General features: G+C 38.3%; 1 protein-coding gene across 2 annotated transcripts in view; it reads left to right on the plus strand.

Annotated features, from left to right (window-relative positions):
* adck1 (aarF domain containing kinase 1) overlaps positions 1–18,333 on the plus strand; it is a 168,691-nt gene extending 150,358 nt beyond the window's left edge. For both annotated transcript variants that reach the window (XM_051867793.1, XM_051867794.1), the window contains exons 10-11: positions 2,793–2,986; positions 17,649–18,333. In XM_051867793.1, coding sequence (XP_051723753.1) covers positions 2,793–2,986; positions 17,649–17,817 — 363 coding nt within the window. In that variant the 3' untranslated portion in view covers positions 17,818–18,333. The remainder of the gene's footprint in view (positions 1–2,792; positions 2,987–17,648) is intronic.
* Positions 18,334–27,014: the final 8,681 nt, after the last annotated feature.

Below are 27,014 nucleotides of genomic sequence, written 5' to 3' on the forward strand. Positions count from 1 at the left end.
GTCATAAATCTTCGTTTGCATAAATACAAATTTTGCAAGATTTTTTAAAAATGTATTTATTGTATTGTAAATGTATTTATTATTTAAATGACCTCATTTGACAATGGAATTTTCAACAACGAAAAAAAGGAAAAACTGAAATAATGTTCAATTCTTTATGATTTCCACTCTTAACAGTTTCTGAATCTGTATATAAATGTGGGTGGTCATGTGTTCACTGTGCTCATGGTTTGGAATGACTTGGGTAGATTTTGTGTTATGTATCTTGTTCATTCTATTCTTCTGGGTCTGTTTTCTCATCTTGCTGGTACATATATTGTATGGTCACTGCCTCCTTTATTCCAGAGACATGTGTTTGGCATTGAGACTGCTCTACACCTGTCCTGGCTGTTGCAGCAGCTTGTTGTGGGCCCTGGGCTGCTGGGGGTCTTCATGGGTCTCTGCAGGCCCCAGACATGTCTCTTGGCTCCTGGCCCTCTCAGGATAGATTAGCCCTGGGGTAAAATAGAGCCAGACACAACCAGGTTGGTGCCAACCATGGAAGCCATGCCCACGTGATACCATCAGGGGCTGTTTGCATGAACAATTAGGCCTTAATTCAATAGATTATTATTATATCTTGGCATTATGTTCTAATTGTGATCATTGACAGATTTCATTTAGAGTTTTGCACTCTATTAGTTGGTCCCTTCCCTTCTAATGGATCTTTTGGGTATGTGTATACTATGTAAAGTTGGGTTATTTGAGGACAGGACACAGTGTGTCTGAAATGTTCAGCAGATCCCACCTGCTGTCACATCTACTTCGCCTGTTCTTCACACCATAGCCCTGCAGAGTCGAGAGCAGAAAATACTTCAGTGCCATCGCAGCCCATATGTAGTGTAACCCTATTATTTTGGGTCAAAGAAACTTTAAACATGTTTCAAAAGAACATTATCCGGAACAACCCAAGGTTTTGTGTTTTACTGAAGGGCACATCTTGTGGGGTTTCAACCTGCAACCATTTAGTTACTAGTACAGATCTTTAACCACTGGACTGCTGATTCATACAGTATAGTACATTGAAACAAAAATTGGTGTAGAAGCCATTTTCACTCAGAAATTGTTTGTAAATTTCACAAATAATTGCAAAGAAATCATGAGTAAAGGCTAATTCACACAGCACTCACACTGACAGTCACCATATTACAGTCAAATTTTCTTGTAAAACATACGTTTTACTACTTCGAAAAATCTTTTTCTTTTTTTAACAATGTATTGGTTTGATTTATATATAGTATATATATGCTCTTGACATGATAGTGAGATATTGTTGGAATTTATTATCAGTAGGCCTTTTAATTTAAGGTGCACTTTGCATTGTGAGTAAATCTTATCAAAATGATCTACAGCTCTTTGTGCTCTTCTACAACATTGTCACTTTGTGGTACTACAGGCTTATGCTTTTGCAAGGACTAATTGATGTTTAATTGCCTTAATCAAGGTTTGTGATTGTTAATTGTGAGTTGTGATTTTAATCACTTGGTCTGCTGGTCAGTGGAATTAATAGCTGTTGAGGCAAATTGCCACTCTTGTCAAACCTCAGCTGAAAACATAGAGTCCACAGATTTTCATAACTAACTTTTTTTTTTTTTTTTTTGTCTTTACTGTTAGTCTACGTTTAGTTGTTCATTATTGTTCATTTTCTTAAATTTCTGTGTTGCATGTGCCTTATATATACTTTGGGGTCGGTAAGATTTTAAGAATATTTTTATAAAAAGTCTCTTTTACTCACCAAGGCTGTATTTATTTAAACAAAAATACAGTAAAAACAGCAATATTGTGAAATATTATTACAATTTCAAATAAATGTTTTCTATTTTAAATGTAATTTAAAATTTAAAAATGTAATATATTCCTCTGATTGTAAAGCTGAATTTTCAGCATCATTTCTCCAGTCTTCAGTGTCACATGATTCTTCAGAAATCATTCTAATATCATACTGAAAAATCATTCTGATTTGGTTCTCAAGAAACATTATTATCAGCGTGGAAAACATATATGTTTTCCACGCTGATAATAATGTTTCTTGAGAACCAAATCAGAATGATTTTTCAGTATGATATTAGAATGATTAAAAATAAAATGAAAATTAATAATTAGGAAAAAGTAAACCAATAAAAGGACATAAAATGATATGAAATAATGCATTGTAATGAGTAAGGTAAAGTGCTTAGTCAAAGACTGCACAGGTGTAAAGATCTGCTTACAGTCTGAACCTGAATGTGGCTACTGCTGACATCATCTGGAATCTTATTTTTCCAGTCAGGCAGGGGGAGGAAGGAAGGTCTTCATGCCTGATTACTAATAAAAATTTGCCGGGAGTATCAACTCAGGGGGCTGATGTTGCCAATGTGACAGAGCCAAAATAGCTAATCTTCACAGTCGCAGTTTCAAGCACTTAGTTTCTCAGTTGTCTGTGAAATAAGCTACTCCATTTCCCTGCACCTCTCTCTCTCTCTCTCTCTCTCTCTCACACTTCCCTGCACTTTGCCCCTAATAGTGAATATTTTTAATAACTTATTTATTTAGGTCGGTGTACCCTTAGTAAGGCAAGTCTAGAGATCATCTCTTATGTTTATTTAAATGTCATAAACAAACCCATATGACTAACTGACTTCTATGGAACCCAAAAGGTGAATTTTTGAAGAATACCCTGTCCACTATTTCCAACATGAGTGTATCTCTATGAATGAATATATATCTTAATATAGTGAAACCTTCTAACAGCTTAGCTTTGTTTTACCTCTCAGGATGTGGAGATCCGAACAAATGCAGCGCTGTACCTCCCTCAGATCAGTGAGCTGCTGAACAGGGTTCCCCGACAGATGCTGCTGCTTCTGAAAACCAATGACCTGCTGAGAGGCATCGAGACCATCCTGCAGACCAGAGCCAGTTCCAGCTCCTTTATCAATATGTCCCGCTGCTGTACCCGTGCCATTGCCAGGTGAACTTTAACACTTTATAAACAGGGTTTAAAAAAAAAAATATATATATATATATATATATATATATTTTTTTTTTTTTTTTTTTTTTTTTTGTGTGTGTGTGTATTTGCAGTGGTGTGTAACAAAATGACTCCTGCTAGCCACTTTGGTGGGTTGAATTTAATATATAGGCTAATATAAATTTTTCAATTGTAGTATTTTAAAAAGGCATCTGAAATAATAAACTAAGAGTAATGTTGTCAAAAATATATATTTTTCTATATATATCGATACTGAAATACCTGAAACGCTTCCAATACTCATTTTCTGCAGAATAGATACACAATACCAACTGCGATTTCTCAGTCTCTCATCTCCCCGACAGCAAGTTGACACACAAACCCACCTCCCCTCACTCACTAGTTTCATTTGCTCTGGATGAATATTGTTGGTGTTACAGGACGTGAATTTAAGTGTGGGATTGTGCGTATTGCGCATAATTTTACTCATTCCCTCAGATTTTGTGCTCACACCCAAAGTGTGCACACATAAAGCTGCCTCTCAGTGCTAAATTGAGTTATTTTTGCTGGTTACTGCGCTTAAACAGTCAAATACATACAATATAATGTCAAAATGATGGTCTTGGCAAGTATTCACGTAAACGCAGTCAGTTATGTTTTAAGTGAACGTAAACAGTTTAGAAAGAAAATGCATGTGTAACAGTATAATGGATCTGTGCGTCAGATCTTAAAGTGATTTCTTTTCATCAAAAAGAATCCTGAAAAAATGGCACAAAAAGCAGCACACATATTTAAAATATATTCAAATAGAAAAGATTTATTTTAAATTACATTTTAAAACATTAAAATAGAAAACTGTTATTTTATATTGTAATAATATTTTAGAATATTACTGGTTTTACTGTAGTTTTGATTAAATAAATGCAGCATTGGTGAGTGTCACGGAGCAACCCCGTGATCATGTTTGGACTGTATGCACATACACCATATCTAACACACACACATATTGTTGCAGCATTAACACGGTCTGTTTATTGACACTGATATCATGCATACGCAAACTTGTGCAATGTTCTGAATGTTTGAATGTATTGTGTTTTATGTGTTTAAGATATGAGGGGATACAATGTGCATTTGTTTATGTGTAGTGGATATGTACAATGTGTTAGCACTAACGTTGCTCATTCATTGTTAGTATAAATAACCACAATACACATATGTCTGATTTTAAGTTTTTATTTAAGATGGGGTTACACAGTATAACAAATATAACTTACCTGCTTGTAAAACACCAGTGACCAAACCTGTATTGTTTTAAAAGGGGAGTATTTAAACATGGTGGACGTGCCTTCTGAATGGGAGAAACCATGTTGGGTATGATGTCATAGGGGGGTTTCCAATATTCCTGTAAAACAAGGTTTATCTTTGTTAATTCATTTGTTGTATTGTTATATTGTGTTATAGTGTAATTTAATCATGGATAGATGTTGTTTTATATGAATAAGGTGATAAGAAGTGCATATGTAAGAAAGTAAAACTTACCTGTAGAATGGTACACTCCAGGGTGTGGCCTAGACTACAAAATGGCTACCGGAGTTAGCACATGATGGGTAGAGTGAAGTCGAGTCTAGAGGGTCAGGTTGGTTGTGTGGAGTTGAAGTGAAGCAAAGCAATAGAAGCTTCTGTTTAAGAAAGTTTGTTATTCAAACTGTACAACTGCTGTTGTGACTAGGTTCCAACAAAAGAATATTTTTTTCAACATTTATTTTTATAGTTTTCTTTGTTTGGCTTTTTCGCTGTGGGATTTGCACTGTCTGCACAATAAATACACCTCAACTGGGATTTCCTGTTGCCATGGTCTTATTATCCCTCTGATCGCAAGTGCAATCGCTAGCATATGGTGTCAGAAGTGGGATTAAGAGGCCAAAATAGACAGAAATGCCACCCAAAACAAGAGTACAGCAGACGGCAAACATGGATGTTGAGGATGGACAGCAAACAGCAAGTGGAACTACAGCGGAAAGTGCGCAACAGGCTTCTGAACCTCCAGCAACTACAGAAGAGGCAGCCCTCACCGCATTAGCAGATATGTTTAAAACTTTCTTGCAGTATCAGAAGGAGAGAGATGAGAGACAAGAAAGAGACATGGCTCAAGGAGAACAACAGTTTAAACTTACACATCAGGTCACGCAGATGCAGATTGACGTTGAGCGAACCAGATATGGAGCTACCACTGCAGACCACTCATCCTCTCGGGGATTGGCTCCGGTGCCACAGTTGCCGAAGCTGCAAGAGGATGATGATATTGAGGAGTACTTAACCACTTTTGAAAGAATGGCAGAAGTGTATTTGTGGCCGAAGGAGGACTGGGCTATTCATTTGATTCCTCCACTCACAGGGAAAGCGAGGAGTGCATTCGTCGCAATGTCACCAGCACTACCTTTGGACTATGATAGAGTCAAGGAAGTGATTCTCAAGAAATATGAAATCAGCGCTGAGACATATCGGCTGAGATTTCATTCTCTCGATACACCGGTTGGCGAATCCCCAATGGAATTATATGTTCGGCTGAAGGACTTATTTTCCAAATGGGTGCAGCTAGAAACAAGTAGCAAAATGGACTTGTTGGAGACACTGGTACTAGAGCAGTACATGCGGGTGTTGATCCCGGTGGTAAGAACTTGGGTGAAGGAGCGAAATCCAGTAACTGCATGAGAGAGGCAGCTAGCTTGGTTAAGGCCTACATCACAGTGAGGAAGGTTTCCTCTGGGACGTTTCAGTATGCTGGAAGCCTACCATCCAACAGAGGTAAGTCTGTGGGGTCCGGGGGTAGTTCGTACTCTCAACTGCAAACCCAGATTATAAAACCCACCCACCCTAAACCCAAACCACCTGTAACAATATCAGACAAAAAGGATGTGGTTTGTTATAACTGTGCAGAACCAGGTCATACTAATCCACATTGTCCTTTGAGAAAGCCTAAGTCAGTTTGACTATGTTATATACCGACCTCTACATTAGTGCCCAAAATAGACAAAGAACCTACCGTTTCTGTATTACTAAATGGTAAGCCAGTAACAGCCTTGGTAGACACCGGTTGCTTTGGTGCAGGCGCAATATGTTCCAAGAGATTCCTGGATTGAGGGTACAGTTACAGTATGTTGTGTACATGGGGATAAGTCAGAATTGCCTACTGCTGAGGTATACATTGAGATTAATGAGCAGCCTTGCCTGATGAAAGTAGGAATTACTACAAACTTACCTTTTGCTAGGTACAGACATGCCCATATTAGCGGACTTGTTGTAGGAAACTGCTTGGTGTGGCGTTGTTACTAGATCACAGGCTCAAAACTTGACTCAGTTTTGATTTTGCACAGAACACCCTTCAGGAAATGCCATTCTTTACTGACGAGATAGTAGGTGAAACCAAGTCAAGTAAAGAAGAAAGGCTAGAAAAGAGGAGAAAATGGGTGGCCGATGTAATGAATACCTCAGAGCAGTTGAATGTTGAACTGGAAGAACCAATAGTTGATGAATTGGACGTGAGCATATCTAACGATATAGCTAAGCTGCAGACAGAAGATGTAACATTGGCAGATTGCTTTCACAAAATTACTAAAGAGACTGCTGTGAATTTGTTAAATGCTGAAATGTTTGTGATTAAGCAAGGTCTCCTTTACAGACAGTCTAAGGAAGACGGTACACAGTTGGTGGTACCAAAACTTTATCGCAAGGAAGTGGTTGAACTTGGTCATTCTAGTCCTTGGTCAGGTCATTTGGGGTTTATGAAGACCTTAATGAGAATAGCTAAAAGGTTCTGTTGGCCTGGCATGTACAGCGAGATAAAGGATTACTGTAAAACGTGTCCTGAATGTCAGTTGGCAATGGGCAGAACACCCAGTGTAGCGCCGCTTGTACCCATTCAATATTCTGCAGTCAATATTCCATTTGAGAGAATAGGTCTGGATGTTGTGGGACCTGTGGAAAAAAGTCAGAAAGGGAACAGATTTATTCTGGTGATTTGCGATTACGCAACCAGATACCCTAGGCTTGTCCTATGAGGGAAGTTACCGCAAATCAGGTTGCAACCATTCTTCTGCATTTCTTCTCAAATGTAGGGATACCTAAAGAAATACTGACTGATCAGGGCACCAATTTCATACTTTGCAACAGGTTTATTAATTGCTGGGTATTAAGAGAGTGCGTACTACTCCTTACCACCCCCAGACTGATGGTCTGGTCGAAAGATTTAACCAGATACTGAAAGCATGTTAAACAAGTTTGTGTCCGAGATTGGCAAAGACTGGGATAAATGGTTACCCTATCTCTTATTTGCCTATCGAGAAGTTCCTCAAGGAACTACTGGATTTTCGCCTTTCGAACTGCTGTTCGCTCATCAAGTCAGAGGTCCACTGGTTGTGTTGAGAGACAGATGGGAAGACAATGACAAGTTGCGTAAACAGAACATACTCTCATATGTGCTTAAAATGAGAGAAAAGTTACAGCAAACTACCACCATAGCTCAAGAGAATCTGCGACAGGCACAACTTAAACAGAAAGCTTGGTACGACAAGAAGTCTAGAGCAAGAACATTTCAACCAGGGGAGCAAGTATTGTTGCTACTTCCAACATCAGACAACAAACTTCTAGCGAAATGGCAAGGTCCATACCAGGTAAAAAGGAAAGTTGGTTTCGTGACGTATGAGATTGAAATTCCATCGAGACATCAACCTTTGCAGATCTTCCACATTAACATGCTGAAAAAGTGGCATGAACAAGCTTCCCAGCCAGAGACGACAGCAAATGCTGTAAAGGAGCTGCTGGTGAGGGTGGTTCAGGAGGAGGATGAAGTGGAGGAGCAGTACTTACCTGTTCAGCAGGATGACTGTTCCTTGGATTTGCGACATTTGAATGTGGAACAGAGGGGACAACTGCTGGAGAGCCTCCCTCACCAACTATTCCTGAAAGCACCAGGTAAAACAGACCTTGTCCAACATCACATTTACCTAAAAGACAATAAACCAATACATCAACTTGTTTACAGAGTTCCAGAGAAATTAGTACTCACCATGAAGCAGGAGATTGAGACAATGCTGAAAATGGAAATCATAGAACCTTCTTCCAGCGAGTGGAATAATCCCATCGTGCTAGTTCCAAAGAAGGATGGAACACTGAGATTCTGCTTGGACTTCAGAAAACTCAATGCAGTGAGTAAATTTGACCCATGCCCAGAGTTGATGATTTAATAGAAAAACTTGGTAGTGCAAAGTTTCTTACAACACTGGACTTGTGCAAAGGCTATTGGCAGATACCGTTAAACTCAGACAGCAGGGAGTTGACAGCCTTTAAAACGCCTTTTGGACACTACCATTTCCGGGTCTTACCTTTCGGACTTCACGGAGCACCTGCTACATTTCAGAGAATGATCGATCAGATTCTCCGGGGAACTGAGAAGTTTGCAGCAGCATACCTGGATGACATTGTCATTTACAGTGAAACATGGGAGGAGCATCTACAGCATCTGACAGAGGTACTGGCAAGAATAAAATCAGCAGGACTTACCATTCGCCCGGCCAAGTGTGCTATTGCCAAAAAGGAAACTACTTACCTGGTATATAAACTAGGACATGGAGTTAATTCATCCTCAACTCGGGAAGATTGAAGCCATCAAGCATGCCAAGCGACCTACTTCAAAGAAGCAGGTACGATCTTTCCTTGGCCTAACTGGATGGTACAGACGTTTCATCCCTCACTTCTCTTCAAGAGCTGTAGCTCTTACTAATGTAGTGATTTTTACTTTCGCCCATCCAAGGATGCGAAGTAAAATAGGGATTGGTACTCACGTCACCACTGACGTTGTAATTTTTGGATCACACGTCTCTTAAGGTGTGGTTATGAGTACATCAGATGACCACTTCCCCCCTTTTCCTAGTTCAGGGCACCATTCAAGGTCTTTACCTTGGCAGTATGAGAACACTCCCAACAGGGGCTTTTATTCATTTGGAGTTAATGTAAAGCGGTCAGCTGATTTATCTGAAAGATTGGTGAGATTGCTAACTTGTAGAGCCTTTTCTGTATTATCAGCACAAGGAAGACACAAGTGTAATAAAATAAATTTTATTAACAAAAGATAAACAAGAATAACTAACACAACTACTAAATGAATGCCATGAATGATAAAGGAATAAAGTGCATAAGATACATAGAATACAAGTGATTAAGTTGGGTGTGGCTATGGAAGAGTTACGTTATCTTATGGAAAGATAAACTGTTTCTCTGAAAAATAATAAGGTGGAGAACCTTATTATGCACTAAACAAATAAACGAAAGATTATTTGTTATTAACTAACATCAGCTATATTACATCTAATGGGAATTAGGAAATTATATACTGATAATATACAACAATGCCAAGGTCTCTGGAAAGAGGTTTGGTTAAGTGATATTTACGTTCCACATGGTTGAGTCCGATGACGGTGACGTCTTCCACTGGTTGTGCTGGGTGACAATGCAGTGAGGAGAGGAGTCAGAATCTGTTTCAACAGTCTTGAACACGAAGCTCTGCGGGATGCTGATCTCCGGAAGCACCAAAGGGTCCTAAAATCTGGAACACGCAGATGAGGCCCTGGTGTAGGTGCAGAAGGTCCTTAACAATCTGGAACACGCAGACGAAGGTACCTTGGAGTGAAGGTTTGCTCTCCTGAGCTTAACCTTGTTGCAGATGTCGTTACTGTCTCGCTGGACGGAAACTCTGAACGTAGTGTTTGTTAATGTCTCTTTCCTCACAGGCTGGAGGCTCAGAACGTGGTCGTCTCTGTTGCTGCCTCGCCAGCTGTAGACTCAGATCATGGGATCTGTTGTTGTCTCTCTGGACGAACCAGAGGCTCAGAACGAGAATGTATCTGTCAATGCCTATCCCCGTGCAGGACAGACTCAGAACGGTGTATCTGTTAATGTCTCACTCCTTACAGAGTTGAGACCCAGAACGGTATATCTGTTATGTCTTTCCCCTTTGAAGGGCAGACTCAGAACAAGGAATGTCTGTTGAAAGGGTACCTTTATCCCTTTCCGATGAGGAGGAGATTGCAGTTTGGCGCTTCTCCATTCGAGCGCTGTGATTGGCTGCTGGCATCAGAGGGGACACACATAGTGTGGCCCACCCTTCTTTCCCCTGTGGAACTCATTTGCATAAAGCACAAAGTTGGAAGTCTTTACAGTGTCTTTAAAGTTTACCAATGCATTTCTCACTTTCCAAACCACCACCAGAATACCTTTGGCAATATTCTAAACAAATAGAGACTAAACATGATGGAAGAAGATTGAACCGTCATGCTTTCATTCAATTGTACATTAACAGCTGAATCTGTGTCAGATGTTGCACTACAAATAGCTGTCACTGAGAATACTTATTCCTGTGAATAAGTATGAAATGGATGTGTAGTTTGCATCAGTTCTAAGGTTTTCAGACATAGTTTTGAATGGCTTTGGATGGATCTTTGTGATCTCTCTTTGCTTCACCCATTGCTGCTGAGGTCCCAAGGAATTTTTATGGCAGTCTCTGGCCAACCTTAGGAAGTAGTCTCTAGATGGGTGAAGGGCAGAAACTGCATGTGGACCAATGAGAAGTCCTGTCCTTCCCAGGCTTGGTACAAGAGGTCTTCTTCTTGCCCTCTAAGAGAGGTCTGGATGTTGTCCTTACATCTTTATCTGATGGCGTTGGACAGTTTGTTTGTGTTAGTCCACCAAGATCCAATCAAAATGTAGCAAACCTTTGTCCGCTGTTACGGACAGAGAGGGGCCCGGCCATAAACTGGGCCCTGGAATGTGCTGTTCACTACACTAACCTTACAAAGAAGGATAAACCCAATAAGATTGATTGGACTACATAGTGTGAAAGTGCTTTCAAGGATTTGAATGTTATGCAAAGAACCTGTTCTACAGAGTCCAAACTTTGGTCAGGCATTTACAGTATAGACTGATGCTTCAGAGTTCGGTCTGGGAGCTGTACTTCTTCAAGGACAACCTGGTGAGTTGCAACCCATCGCCTACATTAGCAGGAAACGTCTTCCAAGAGAATCGAGATATTCAACGGTAGAAAAACAATGTTTAGCTGTGAAATGGGCTTTGGATTCCTTTAGATACACTACCTGTTTGGTAGAAAGTTCACCCTAGAAGACTGATCATCGGGCTGTAGCTTGGAGTCACCTGATGGAGTTTGGGTTCCTTGCCGCTGTCGCCTCTGGCTTGCTTAGTTGGGGACACTTGACTTGACATTTGATATTCAACAGTGCTTTGATCTGCCTGCATTGACACTATTCTTTAAGAGCTGCTGTGCAGCCAAACAATGTACCAGTTATCAATGTAAAGCTGCTTTGACACAATCTACATTGTAAAAAGCGCTATATAAATAAAGGTGACTTGACTTGGTTGGGCCGCATGAAGGACACTAATGCCCGTATTACACATTGGTTTTTAGCTATACAACCCTTTGACTTTGAGGTGTTATATCGGACTGGTCCTGAGAACTGTGCGGCTGATTTTCTCTCTAGGACACCACAGGGGGTTTCAAAGGGAAGGGGGAAACAGTGCGCAAAGTGAGCAGAAGACTCAAAAACATTAAAAAATCATACCGACCCTGAAATTTTGAACAGTAATGTATATAGAATTTATTTATTAAAAATATTTTATAATATTTAATAGTTAATAAATAGTGATTTGGAATATCAGTAATATAAATTTCTTATGGTACTTGTTTACACAGATATTTTTTTCTTTTTAAATTTTTAATCGATTTCTTTCTTTTAAATCTCTTCTCAGTACAATAGTAAAGTTCTGCCATGTTCACTGCAGCATTACTTGAGTAGTCACAAGGTTAGAGTTTCAGCATCTGAACAAACCTGTTCCCACACATTAGGAGTCTGTCTGCTGTTAAACGCCTCATTCTCTCTGTTCAGTGGGCTCTCATTGGCTCATCTCTGCGTGTCTGCTCTGGAGCTCAAGTCCCTGATGTCATCTCACTGCTCAAAGACAGTGTCATCTCTCTCACACCAGTAACCCACAGACACTATCCCACGCACCGCAGGAACTCTCGTTCATTTAAGTGGACTCTGTGGGACATCACAAAGCATTTAAATGCACTCAGACACGCACACACACACACACCACTCACTCCAGCCTCCCCCCACCCTGAAATGTAAGTGGGTGAGTGAATGCCACTATATTGTACTATATTGTACTTTCCACAGCAGTGAGCAGTGATCATATTGATTTATTCTCACCATTCTAATGAAGAACATGATGATTGGAGGAGAAAATCGTTCGGATTTGAAGGAGGAATCCTGACAGTTGTCAGCGGAGAGATGCTCACGTCTGCTCGTAAAGGATTTCGGTGCGATACAGAAAGAAAAAAGCACCCAGACATGAAACTCAATGTCGTCTGCCTCAACGCCTTTTTATTAAAACCAAATGGCAGCAAAGTGCAGAATGCAGAATCTAAAATCCATTACCAATTGCTGTGCTCACAGACACAGCAGAAAGGGAAAGACAGACCTAGAGAAGTAACCGGACCATCACATACTCATTTAGTTTGATGCGAGCAGAAATGTTTGCAGTATCATCTATTACAGTGAGTTAGGTTTTCATAGTACAATCTGTAGGAATAGTTCATCCAAAAATGAAAATTCTGCCTTTTGCTCACCCTCAAACCTTTAAGGCTTTCTTTTTATCTGTGGAACACAAAAGTAGACATTTTTAAAGAGGACCTTTTATACTTTTTTACATTTTCAACTTTTAGTTTGTAATGTTGCTGTTTGAGCATGAAAAAAGGTCTGCAAAGTTACAAAGCACAAGTCCAATCCAAAGGGAGTTATTCTCTATTTCAGTAAGCACTGCTTCTGAGCTCACTGAAATGCCTTGATTGAAATTTTCTTCCGGGAACATTAACATCACAATATTCTTTATTTAAATAATTCTCGCCAAAGGCATACTCAAAAAAAGTGGGCAAGGCCTGGTTGAGTTGGGTTAGTAGTGTGTTGAAACTCGCAATTATGGTAAGGGGCATTATGGTTGACCAATCACAACACACTGTTCCAGCCAACCAATCAGAGCACATTGTGCTTTTCAGAAGGAGGGGCTTCAAAGAGACAGGAATTAAGCCCGGAACACACCAAGCCAACGGTCAGCCGTAGGCAGTTTCTGTTCATCGGCAGACTAAGTTTTCTCAGTGTGTTCCACCCCGTCGGCTGAAGTTGGTCCTCGTCGGCTTTTTTTTTTTTTTTTTTGATCATTCTGATTGGCTGTTCAGCTACTGCCACCTGCTGGTACGGAAAGGCATTTCTTCTTACGCAGGCGCAGAACGGACGTGCTACTTGGCCGTCGGGTGTTGAGCATCGGTTTGGTGTGTCAGGGTAACTTTGGACCCAGACGCTGCCGACGTGAGCCAACCCCGCAGTCTGCTTTCGTTGACACTAGTTCGTCGGCGTCGGCTTGGTGTGTTCCAGGGTTTTAAACAGAGCGTTACTGACAGACTTGGTAAAGAGGTCCTGCAACAATGTAAAATATGTGAAAAATAATGTGTTTTTTGAACATTCAGGCATGAAAACCCATTCTTGTAGACCCCAAAAGCAAAATCAAGACCTTGTAAAAGGGCGGAATATGGCCTCTTTAAAGAATTGTTACACAAGACATACAACAAAAGCGGCAAAAAGCTCGAAAAAGGATAAAAAACACTCATTCAACTACAGTAGTCAACATTTGAAGTGGATCAAAAAAGTTCAAAGTTGTCCTAAGAACTAAGTTGTCCTAAGAAGAAGGTTTTAGGACAACTTTGATGAAAGGTTTTGATCTACTTCAAGTGTTGACTACTATAGTTCAAGCAACTTGATTTTCAGTCTTCTGAATTAATAAAGCAGATTTGAAGGAAAAACCTTGCATGCATATAGCCTGTGTCTGCATCCAGAATTAAAAAATTGCAGAGATATCTTGGAAAACTTGAAACATGGTGCTTTAGTCACATGTCATTTTTGGAGCTCCGGTCACTATGAACTGACTATGAAATGACTTAAACCTTAGTACTTTTGTGTCTCACTGCTAAAATAACAGCATACTTGTTTGTTTCATTTTTGAATGAACTATTGGTAACACTTTAGTATAGGGAACACAAATAAACTATTAACTACGACTTTTCCCTCAATAAATTCCTAATTTACTGCTTATTAATATTTAGTAAGGTAGTTGTTAAGTTTAGGTATTAGGCAGGATTAAGAATGTAGAATACGGTCATGCAGAATAAGCCATTAATATGTGCTTAATAAGTACTAATAAATAGCCAATATTCTAGTAGTATGCATGCTAATAAGCAAATAGTTAAAAGATAAAGCATTACCGATCTATTCCTTTAAGAAAGTCTTAAGGAAATCTGTCCTGTATATGTACGTGTAGTCTATATAACCCAGTCACTTTTCATTGAAACAGACACTCTGTGAAGCGACGTCACAAAGAAATTAGGTTATTTTTCTTAATCTCCGCATGAAAAGGAAGTGACATTAGCATTCATTCTGTAGTCTCACACTGTTAAGTGTTATTTTCAGCCTCACTGTACAAATGACTAATGCATTCCATGTGACCATGGATCTGGAGGTGTCCCTTTTTCAAAATACTCAATGGTGGTGGAGAAAATTAGAAGAAAAAAAAAATGTCTTTTATCCTTTTACATATTTACTTAGCCTTTTTTGAATCAAGGTTAGATTTAGCAATTTTTAAAGTCAGCATGTGCAGTATATGCATGGGGTTATGGGTAATATGCAGTGAGCCATTGCCTAACAACTTTTCTACAGAACTCACAATTGCTTGAAGGTGGTCTCCTTTTTTATCTCTGCATTGGCCTTGTTCACAGTCTATAATATTCGGTCATATTTATGATAGTGATATTGCAGGGATACTCATAATCACTAGTATATATATATCATTGCAATGCACAGCATAATTAAGTGATTAAAGGATTAGTTCACTTTAAAATGAAAATTACTTCAGGCTTTACTCGCCCTCAAGCCATCCTATATGTATATGACTTCTTTCTGATGAACACAATCGGAGTTACTGTATATTGATAAATATCCTGACACGTCCAAACTTTATAATATCAGTGAACGGGACCAACGAGTATAAAGCTCAAGAAAGTGCATCCATCCAAAGCAAAACATCAATAGTTATGTGAACAAGTGAGCTTTAGACATAACCAAGCAAATAATTCAGGACAACAAGGCTTATTTCTTGGTGTGGATAATTGACATTGTTTTTTCAACACCTACATCAGACTCCATTTTTATTTTTTCTACTAACCACTGAGCCACCCACATAGGATTGTTGGACATAATATGCAGCAAAGGATGCATTTATGCATCTTTCAAATATCTACCAAATGAACCGGATGTTAGGATATATGGGTCTCAATCATGCCTTAAAGCTTCTGCTTCTTGTGAAGGTAGTAGGTTTCAGGTTTCAGACACAGCCTCTGTCTGATTGGCTACATATGCAAGGTGTAATGAGAAACGAAGAGGACTGTGAGTGCATGCTGGGTTCACTCTTTCTGTCATTCTCTGTCCGCTTGCAGGGACAGACAGACTGAAAGGCCTCTTGCTGAGCTGGGTTAATAATTTAGCTCCCGCTCAAGCTGTGACAACATCCACTCTATCTCATTTTGAAATATTCATTATGGATAATTCAAGCGCCAACAAGTTATGCAGTGTTACAACTGTAAATATCTATACGCAGGATCCAAAATGAACTGTGGTTTTTACACTACCATTCAAAAGTTTGGGCTCAGTATATGTTTTTGAAAGAAAAGAATGCTTTTATTCACCAAGGATGCATCAAATTGATCAAAAGTGACAGTAAAGACATTTATAATCTTACAAAATATTACAATTAAAAATAAATGCTGTTCTTTTGAACTTTATATTCATTAAAAAGTGAATTACAAATAATGGTTTTCACAAAAAAATGTTTTTCAACATTGATAATAAGTGTTTTTTGTGTACCAAATCAACATATTAAAATGATTTCTGAAGGATCATGTGACACTGAAGACTGGAGTAATGATGCTGAAAATCCAGCTTTGCCATAAATAAATTGCATTTTAAACTAGATAAGAAAGATTTTGGCTTGAGAAAGCCTGACCAGAAAGTTTGAAGTAGTTTTAAAAGTTTGAAGGTTTGAATAAAATGAATTAGCACATTGTTAGCATGTTTCCAGTTAGATGTAATACTGTAAGCATGTTTCTAGCATCGATTAGAACATTGTTAGCATGTTTCTAGCATCAATTAGCACATTGTTAGCATGTTTCTAGCAATATTTAATACTGCTAGCATGTTTCTAGCATCAATTAGCACATTGTTAACATGTTTCTAGCATCAGTTAGCACACTATTAGCATGTTTCTAGCAAGTTTGAATACTGCTATGTTTCTAGCGTCAATTAGCACATTGTTAACATGTTTTTACATCTTTCTTACATGATATAGCACATTGCTAGCATGTTTCTTGCATATTTAACACATTGCTAGCATGTTTCTAACATGAATTAGCAAATTGCTAACATATTTAGTTTGGTGTTAGTATTTTTCTAGCATTAATTGCTACATGTAGCACATTGCTAGCATGTTTCTAACATTAACACATTGCTAGCATGTTTAAGTTTTAAAGTTTTAATATTGAAAAGTTATTTTCAATTGTAATAAAATTTCACAATGTTACTGTTTTTACTGTGTTTTTGATGAAATAATTCAGCCTTGGTGAGCATAAGAGACTTTGAAAAACAAGAAAAAAATTATAAATACATTTTTTAATATTTTAATATTATTATTTTTTTAATCGTGCAAAATCTACTTCTATGACCGATTAAAAAATATTTGGCCGATACATTTTTATTTTTTAGTTCAGTTCTACTAGAATTGGCAGGTCTGGCAAAAACATTTGGACCTCTGTGCCCAACATGCAACAAGTTACTGTTGACATTTTTGCAAGGTTTTTGGCAAAGTAGGACGAGTGACAATTCGTGACTGACTCCTGGGTTCCCATCAGTCCCTGCTTTCTGTTTTCAGCCTGTACTCTGTTCATGCTGTCGGTGTGCTCCTGTCAGATGGAGCACAGTGTGACATCTCAAGTCTGACACAGCAGCTATGGTCTGAAATGTCAAACTTGTCCACCACAAAAAAAGCTTTGTACAGTTTGAATACTCAGAAATTAGAGTGATTTTCACCATCACCCTTATCTTATTTCTCACTCTCCTCATCGGGAACGTGTAAGAAAATGAATACGATTTCACTTACTGTTTGTCAGTTCAAGACTCTTCGCTGTGACAATGTGAGATGCATTCAGGAGAGCGGAGGAGTCATTGTTTTCCCCCCAAGGACATCCCACTTACTATGGCCTTAACACTGCTCTCTCTCTCTCTCTCTCTCTCTCTCTCTCTCTCTCTCACACACTGTTAATATTACATGACCTAGTGTGGTCTGTCTAATGTCCTTCGCTTACCACAAAGCCTGAGCCAATACAGTTTGAATCATTTACAGCCAACTTACTTTAACCAATGTAATCTCACCTCTCCTCTTCTGGTTCTTCGCCTCACTAGTCTTCTGTCTTTGTGTCTCTGTGCCTCTATTTTAGGCACAAGAGGAGTAAAACCAAGTCTCGGACCAGGCGGCTGCGGATCTCGCTGTCTGAGCGTTGGTCTCTGTGCCAGATAGACCTGTATGAACTTGTGTTGTGGCTCCGCAGCTCCATGCTGGCCAGATGGGTCTGCTACCTCATCAGCTGCCTGCCGTACCCAAACTGAGAGGCTTGAACCAGGCCATAACACCCTCTGCACTGAACTCCGCACACAAGTGCATTATGGGTTGATCGTGGACTGTTTTTAATGAAAGCTGTAAGTAAAGCAAACAAATGAAAGTAAAATAATCTGTTTTTAAAGGTCACTGAAAGGTCACTGATCACACGAATAATCGCGGTCATGTGATCAGTGCAGTATGTGGTAGAGCAAATGCTTTGTGCATGCAAATTATATTTTTCACAGTACTGTAAGTTAGTTTGTGTCATGCAATATCTCAAACTTGTTAAAATCGCTTCTGGATTCAGCATTGAACTGCAATGTGAAAGTCGTGTCTCCGCAGAATTTCATGTAATCTTCTATTTTACATTCCTTCAGATTTCCTTTTCCCATGTGGTTGCCAACATAATGTCAAACATTTTAATATAACAGTTGTGACATATTTTTTATTTATTTTTAGTAAACAGTAATCTGTGGTTTATTTTTCATGCTGGATCAATAAATGGGAGCATTTTTATTGCTTTATTTTTTTCGTGTTCATTTGCAGGTTTTCTTTTGTATGTTGTTTTTCACTGAGGCAAATTTCATTCACAATAAATGAATTAATTGGTGAATTAAAATAGTATGGTGTTCCAAAACCATTTTTCTTTATTTTTCCATGGAACACAATAGGTGAAATTTTGAATTCTGTTAATGTTTTATTTCAAGTAAAGATTTTTTTTTGTTTTTGTTTATAGTTTTAGTTTAAGGTAATAACCCTGATTCTAGTCTAGATCTTCTGAACTCAAACGATGGGCCTGTGTGAGGAATACCCTGTAATTTAAGTAGCTATTTACTGAAAAGTTTCTGCTTTGCCATGTACATATTTAAAACCTGCTATGTGAAGACTCATTGTGCAAAGTATGACACTGACAATGATCTAAAGTTTGAATATGTGGAAAAGTGAATGAAATATTTAGTGGAGCATGGGCAGGCTTTAAAAAAAAAATACTTATTTTCTACCGAAGAAAGTATGTCATTTGGGTTTGTGGATGAACTACTCTTTTACTGGAATATATATATATATATATATATATATATAAGCCAAAACATTATGACCAGTTACAGACAGTGTTAGGGGTCACGCATTACAAGTAACTTGAGTTACGTAATCAGATTACTTTTTAAAAGTAACTAGTAAAGTAACATTACTTTTTTTAAATTTGCAACAAAATATCTAAGTTATTTTTTCAAATAAGTAACACAAATTACTTTTTCACATGTATTGACTCTCAGCTCTCCTGTCCCCATGTTGAGGGAAATCGAGAAGTGCAGAGGTGATTTGTAAGCTGTGTAAACATGATGGTTATTGTAGTTCTAGACTGAATGTGAACATGCATTTACTCATCTCACTTGCACAAAAACATTCAGTGTTCCTTAAAATTAATAAAAACAAATTCAGAATTTCTGCAATCTTAGAATTTTACGCAAACCTGTAATAATTAAATATATTAAATTACACAAATATACTTTATGTATTTAATCTCACTTTATTAACCAATGTCTTTGCTGCTGACCTTCAATGATCCAATTCAACCATACTAACAAGCAAAAATTACTTTAGATTAGATTTAGAAATAAGAATGTTGAACTTCCTTCTCCTGTATCCTATTCTTCTTTAATCCAGAATAGCAGCACAGCTGAAAGGTTTGTTTGTTATGAGCTGCGTCCTCTACTCTGCAGGCATAAATATGCATTTCCTTCAGCCTGAGGCGTATTCATTTCACTTTTGGTGTGAAAGGGCCTTAACATTTGCCAAAAATAAAACTTTTTTGTTATTGTTATTAATAAACAAACAAGCAAGCCCAGCCCAGGTGAGAAAAAGTAACGCACAGGTGGTCACAAGTGAAGCGAATATCGTTAATCATCTCCTAACAAGGCCACATAATCAGGTCTGGACTCTGGGTAGATTAGACGGTAAGTAAACAATCAGTTCTCGTAATCAATATGTTGGATGCAGGAGAAATGGGCAGGAATAAAGATATGAGCGACTTTGACAAGGGCCAGATTGTTATGACGAGGTCAGAGTGTCTCTGAAACGGCATTGTGGGTTGCTCTCGGTCAGCAGTGGAGAGAATTTACCAACATTATCCGAGGAGGGACAAACCACAAACCAGTGACAGGGTGTTGCGTGCCCAAGGCTCATCAATGCACAAGAGCAAGGAAAGCTATCCTGTCTGGTCTGAGCTAACAGAAAGTCTACTGTGGCACAAGTCTAACAAAAATGTAATGACGATTACGGTAGGAATGTGTCACAAAACACAGTGCATCACACTGTGCTGTGTATGGGGCTATGTAGCCGCAGACCAGTCAGAGTGCCCACGTAGAGAGTGGCTACAATGAACACGCAAGGTCACCGGGTCCGATGAGTCCTGTTTCCTTACACATCACTTAGGCCAGTGGTTCCCAAACTGGGGTACGTGTATCCCTGGGGGTACGTGAGGTGACAGAAGGGGTACGCGAACAAAATGCCGAGTTTTGCCTTTCATTTAATTCTTCCTGACCTTCAAGTAACATTAAAACCGAGCATGTATTTCTAACAGACACAATGCCGTAAATACATGACATCCAATCAAAATACCACATCTTTTGCGGTCAAAACTGACTGCATCCATTTCCACATAAGCAGCATGTCCAATATGGGTGCATTGCAGTGGTGTGCGGTGGTGTTTTAAAATGAGGAGGCAACGTCCTCATTTATGTCCCTGTTACACAATTTTCCTGGTTAAGTTAACATTACATAAAAAGAGAGACCAAATATAATTCTATTTTGTATTTTTACACTATGTAATGTTCTATTTATTAAAACCAAGAATAAATTTCATCAGAGTTATTATTCCAAAATAATAACTAAAGGCAGTAACAATTTAAACAATATATATTATTTAAACTAATATTCAGCTTTTCTTTTTAAAAGTCAATTTATTTTCAGCAGTCATTAAGCTTGTACACACTGGTCACTCACTCATAGACACAAAGATGTACCTTTAATTTCACCACGATGATTGCTCACTAAAAAGCCCCACAGTCATCATGTTTTTAGGTCGTTTCGAGTTTGATTTTGACATGAAATAAAGTTGTGATATCTAAGTGACAGTTGATTACTTACTTTTTAATTAGTCTTCCCATTAACCATCACTGTCTTCATTCAGGCCGATTCGACGAGAACGCGCACGAAAACAAGAGGCTGGATTTATCGCACGAACCAATCATGTCCAATTGTAACCGATCATATCCAATCATAGCGCGACTGAGGCACTGCCTCCTCTCACGTGACTTTCCTCCCCATTCATTCTCAATTACCCCCCACTAAATCCACCGCACGCTATAGAGGCTCTGCTTTGTTTCTTTAAGCTGAAGGGAGGCACAGAGACGCGGACTCCCCGCTGTAACTTCACCTGTTTGACAGTGTTTCTTTAGAAAAACGACTTTTCCACTTTTTAATGTCAAATTTTGTAACATTTGCATTGTTTTATTTTTGTAATATCGATTATTTTCTCATGCAGTTTTTTTTTTTTTTTTGAGGAGGCACTGCCTCCCTTGCCTCCTCGGAGGAAACGCCCCTGGTGCATTGCATACATTGCTACATTACTGCCGTTCTCAACAATGTACCTGTAAATTTAGCACTTACTAGCATGAAGAACAAATAGCCTGGCACAGGAGGTGCATAGAGATCAATTTAAGATTCAAACTCTTGATACAAAACATACCTTTTGTGAGTTCTTGTTTTTAATGTTGATACGAGCAAGAATGCAAATCCAAATATCCACACGAAGGCAAATGTGACATTGATTTTATACAACAGTTCAACAAACAAAAGGGTAATAATAAGTGATGTTCTTCACAGTAGGCTATTGTCAGTATTTGCTCTATTTTGCAATAGACAGTGTTTTGTGAACGAATCTGCGGCTTTTAACTAGAGATGCACGATTAATCGTAAAAAGATTGCGATCTCGATTCAAGCACCCACGCGATCCTACTTTATGACAACGATTCTCCCGCATCTATTAAACCTTTGAGAAATCATACCGGAACATTCAAATCTGTGTTCGTGCTGCCAAAGCCAGAGAGAGCCGTTTTGAACCACACATTAGTTATTTCTGTGTTACAAATATTCACATTATCACAGAAGTACTGAGATATAAGTTTTAAGTTAGTATTTCAAATATAGTATATCACACAGTATATCAAAATAGAGCAAACTACCTTTTGAAACGAACTTGGCACGTCAAATAACGGTTGTATCAATTACATCTAATTCCACTAGGTGGCGACAACTGACTGTTAAAAAATGTATTTGTCATTGAATCGTTCATTCAAAAGATTCGTTCAAAAACACTGAATCATCCAGCAATGAAACAAGTATTTATTAATGAGCCATTGAATTCATTCAAAACCATTTTTTAAATAATTCATTCAAACATTTTCCAGCAATTAGAGTCAGAAATTTATATTTTGTCAGAACCTCTAGTAAATTACATGTTATTTTGTTTGGTTGTATATTCAGAATCGTGGGAGAATCGTGATCTCTATTTGAAACCAAAAAATCGTGATTCTCATTTTATCCAGAATCGTGCAGCTCTACTTTGAACGAATCGCTCGTGAAAGTCATTGATTCAATGATTCATTCATAAATACACACTTGCTTCGTTACTGAATGAATGAATGACTCGATGACTCACGCATTAAGATAGTGACTTACCGCCACCTACTGGCGGTTTTAGTAAAAGAATCACTTTTCACGTTTTTATCATCATTGCTTATTTATCTATTGAACTTTTTTTTATTTCTTTATTTAAAACATTATTAATGTTTGCAGAACGCAGAAAGATGGTAAATGCTTCAGGGGGTACTCCACACCTCTAAAAAGTTTGGGAACCACTGACTTAGGCAACCATGTAGTGTACTACCTGGGGAAGTGATGGCACCAGGATGCACTGTGGGACGACGACAAGCTGGTGGAGGGAGTGTAATGCTCTGGGCAATGTTCTGCTGGGAAACCCTGGGTCCAGCCATTCATGTGGATGTAAATTTGACACGTGCCACCTACCTAAACATGGTTGCAAACGAGGTACTTTCCTCTTTCTGCAAGATAGTGCACTTCGCCACACTTGCACACATTGTTCAGGAATGGTTTGAGGAACATGATAAAGAGTAAAGATTAAGATAAAGATTAAGGTGTTGCCCTGGCCTCCAAATTTCCCAGATCTCAATCTAACTGAGCATCTGTGGGATGTGCTGGACCAAGTTCAGTCGACGGTGGCTCCACCTCGTAACCTACAGGACTTGAAGGATCTGCTGCTAAAGTCTTGGTGCCAGAGACCACAGGACACCTTCAGGGGTCTTGTAGGAGTCCATGCCTTGGTGGATCAGTGCACGTGGAAGACCAACAGCATATTATGCAGGTGGTCATAATGTTTTGGCTTAATGTTATAAACTTTATGCCTACGTACAGGCATATTGTCTTTTTTCTGAGTATAGTGTGTCAAGTACAATCAAGAGCTTATAAATGCATTAATGTTGTAAGCTAGACCTGGATCAGATGTTAAAGACTACATCACAGCCAGTCATTTCTCTATCCAGAGGGCAAGTTTTTGTTCAATCACACCCTGTTCTTCCCTTCCAGGTTAGCTTTTTTCAGGTTAGACCTCATTGGAGGCCCAACAGAAGCAGAGATACACAGCTTACTTCCCACAGCCTGGAGGCAGCAGCCAGGGAGTCCAAACCCCGCCATACTAATGCCCTCAGGCTAGAGAGCAGATTCTGGCTGCCGGATGATGGACGCAGTTATCTGCTCAACAAGTCTCTTCCACAGCACGCTCTGCTCAAGCTGCACAGCTGAAACGAAATTGCTGATTCCCAGCTTCACCATCCACAATCATGTGTCATTTACTGTGTCCACAGTTAATCCTGTCAGGCACAAACTGCAACTAGGAACCGTGCAAACTTGTAATTATTAATTTCTGTGGATGGGGTGCACTCAAATTACGTAAGTGCACTATTTCTGTCTTTTTTTCTGTCCCCTTGATATTAGATCTTTACAATATCTGTTGTGTTATGCTTTTATCTGATATGTTGTTGTTTGTCATGTCCGAAAAATTGCCTTGTTAGGCAATAGCTAAGCAGAAGTGTGTGTGATAAAATATAAAATATTATTTTCTCCTTTCAGACCTCTAGATGAACGTCTTTATATTTATAGGATTTATAAATATATATTCTGACATAACTATATATTCAGATTTACATTTATATTTACATACAATTATTTCCTGTTTGGCCCCCAATATATATATATATATACTGTGTGTGTGTGTGTGTGTTTGCATGTATCTGTGTTTGACACAAGTCTTATATATTTTATCATATATTTGTCAGTTTACATTATAGTGTTTAATTATCATTGTTGCGCTTTTCAGCTCGTCTTCATTATTAAAAACATTTTCATCTGTAGTTTCGTTGACAACATTACCAATGTTTCTGAGGAAAGACGCTGCTATCATCTTTTGTTTCAAACACAAGAAGTGATGTACTGTTGTCTCAGTCCCTCCTCCTCTGCTTTGTCTTTCCTTCTCCTGATGAGTCAAAATTGGAAAATCTCTCCCCATCTCTCTCTGCTGAGTCAGAAATGGACAATGGCTGCTTTTTCCTTATCACTTTCTTTCCATCTCTTAATTAGACTCGACCTCTGTAGGCAAACCCAGAGCCAACGTTAAGCCTATGTCTGCCCAGAATAAAAAATCCATCCATCTTGATCAAAAAGCTGAGGCTGGAGCTGCCAAATGTAATCACTCTGGTAGTAGTTCTGAAGCCTCCAGTGGGTACAAAAAGACTCCCAGCATTGCTGTAAGGTGACCGGAGAAGTAGAAGTTCAGCTTCAGGTGTGTCCTTTTGGTTTACATTCAGTAAGGTTTGCAAACGTGTACTGTAACGGTGCAAGCAAAACAAAGGCATTTCATTTATTACTATAACTTTCAGTCAATATGACTATTATCATTTCAAATGTTGATGGTTCTTGATTCGTAACCGATTAAAATGCACCAAATTTGAATATGCGAATATTGCACAACTGAAATTTTTGGACTTTTTCAGTGAATATCAACATAAATTTTAGTCTCTTCCTCACAGGGTTATTATTTTTAACTGAAACTAAAACCATAAAAAATAAATAAATAAATAAATAAATAAATAAATAAATTCGTTGATTTTGAAATAAAATAAACATTAACTAAAAATAAATATTTTAAAAAAAAAATTTTTTTATTTTATTTCAACAATTCTTATTTTTATTCAGTTTAACTTGATGTACTAAAATAATTAAAATAAAATAAAAAATATTTTTTAAAAACAAAAACATAAAAACACACAACAAAATTACTAAAATTTAAACTAACCTTAAAATGAAAACAAAAAATATAAAAACATTAATAAAACTATAATACTATCTGCATGATAACTGGTTCCTAATGCAAAATATCGTACAGCTTCAAAAAGCGCACAAACTGAATATGGTGCTTTTTTGTCATTGGTACAAACAAAAAAAATTGTGCTAATGATTTTTTTTTATATACAAATAAAACATGCTTTTTTTTTCCTTTTTTTTTTAAAGAAAGACTGTGGTGGTCTGATTTGTCCAGTTATTAGATTATCAGCGGATTTGTTCCTGGGGTTTAGTGAGGAGAAGAAATAAGGCATTGGAAGTAAATTAAATGTCACAATCAATTGCCCCACATGAATGTAATCTCTTTACCTCCCTACGGATGAATGAAATGTTAGTACACTTACACCACTGTACTGTACCTGATGTTGCTTTCATCTACTGCAAATATGGAGATTTCCTCCCAGCAAACATAAAAAGTGTCCACCTTATTCCCTCAGATCATTCTGTCACAGTGTGTTTTATTTACTGTTGTAAAGTCATAATGTTGAAAATAATTGAAATCCTTATTATTGTGGAATATGTATTGATGCCACAATATAAGCTGTAATTACAAATCTTTTATTACAAAAACATTTTGACCTTGACCTTGCTCTCATGCAAGGCTGAACCTGTACTGTTCCTAAATGCTCAGATGTTTGTATCACTGCATTGCTGTTGACCTGCTTAAATCCTGTCTTGGATTAGGGGATGGATCAGGGCCAACCTGAAATAGGACATCCATATATGATCATCCATATTTGGCACCCTTTGCTTCTTTTCACATTTGTCATAAATTGAAGGAAGGAGTTAAAACCAATGTGTATTATCAATATAAATACATTTATGAGAAAGCCTTACATGTACACTTTAACATTTTGTTTTCCTTCTCAGTTCATCCAACAATTTGAAATGAGACATTCTGTGTCTCAGTGAGGGTGGAGTTTACATGTCAAAATCACTTTTAAACCATCTGCGTCACAGGAAAAGGAAAGCATACTTGCATGGCCGGTATTCCTGACATTTTTAGGTTGGGCTGAGACACAGTGGTTTAAGCATGGCTATAGATTTAAGAGGAACGGCAGCCATGAAAGACATTTTAATCTGCTAATGGAAAATCACATTACATTTTTTTTCCCCTCCAATTTGGCTCTTCTGTAGTGCAATATTATAGACTCTGGATTGCAGCACAGGCTTGGATGGAGCCACTTTTCTTCTGCTGTCCGCATGGTAAAACTCAGCATTTGAGATGGAGATTACTGCTCTCCCAAAGAATAATTTTCCCCCGGGATAATCTTCATTTGCTCTTATGCAGCCTTAACTTTTTTTCATTGCAAGCTATTATTCCATCAGGTGAGGTTGGTGTGTGTTACCCGAGGGGATCCAGAGTCCCTCTGAATGTTTCAGATGTCTGATTTCTTTTTGTGGGGTTCCCAAGGAAACTCTGGGAGGAAGATATTCATGTAATCCTGCCAGTCACAATGCTCCAGGTAAAGAAAACACTGCTTACCTCACTTATCAGGCGATAAGAGCGACCATAAGTCGCTCTTCCGATCCATCTCCGTATATTTTCGTAGTGTAAGCATACACTACGAAAATATGCGGAGATGGATCGGAAGAGCGACTTATGGTCGCTCTTATCGCCTGATAAGTGAGGTAAGCAGTGTTTTCTTTACCTGGTTTATGTACCTAATGTTTATTTTTATATGTGTATAGTAGTGCTGTCAAATCAATTAATCATGATTAATCACAT

Source organism: Ctenopharyngodon idella, chromosome 17 (assembly GCF_019924925.1).
Source record: "Ctenopharyngodon idella isolate HZGC_01 chromosome 17, HZGC01, whole genome shotgun sequence".
Taxonomy (NCBI): Eukaryota; Metazoa; Chordata; class Actinopteri; order Cypriniformes; family Xenocyprididae; genus Ctenopharyngodon; species Ctenopharyngodon idella.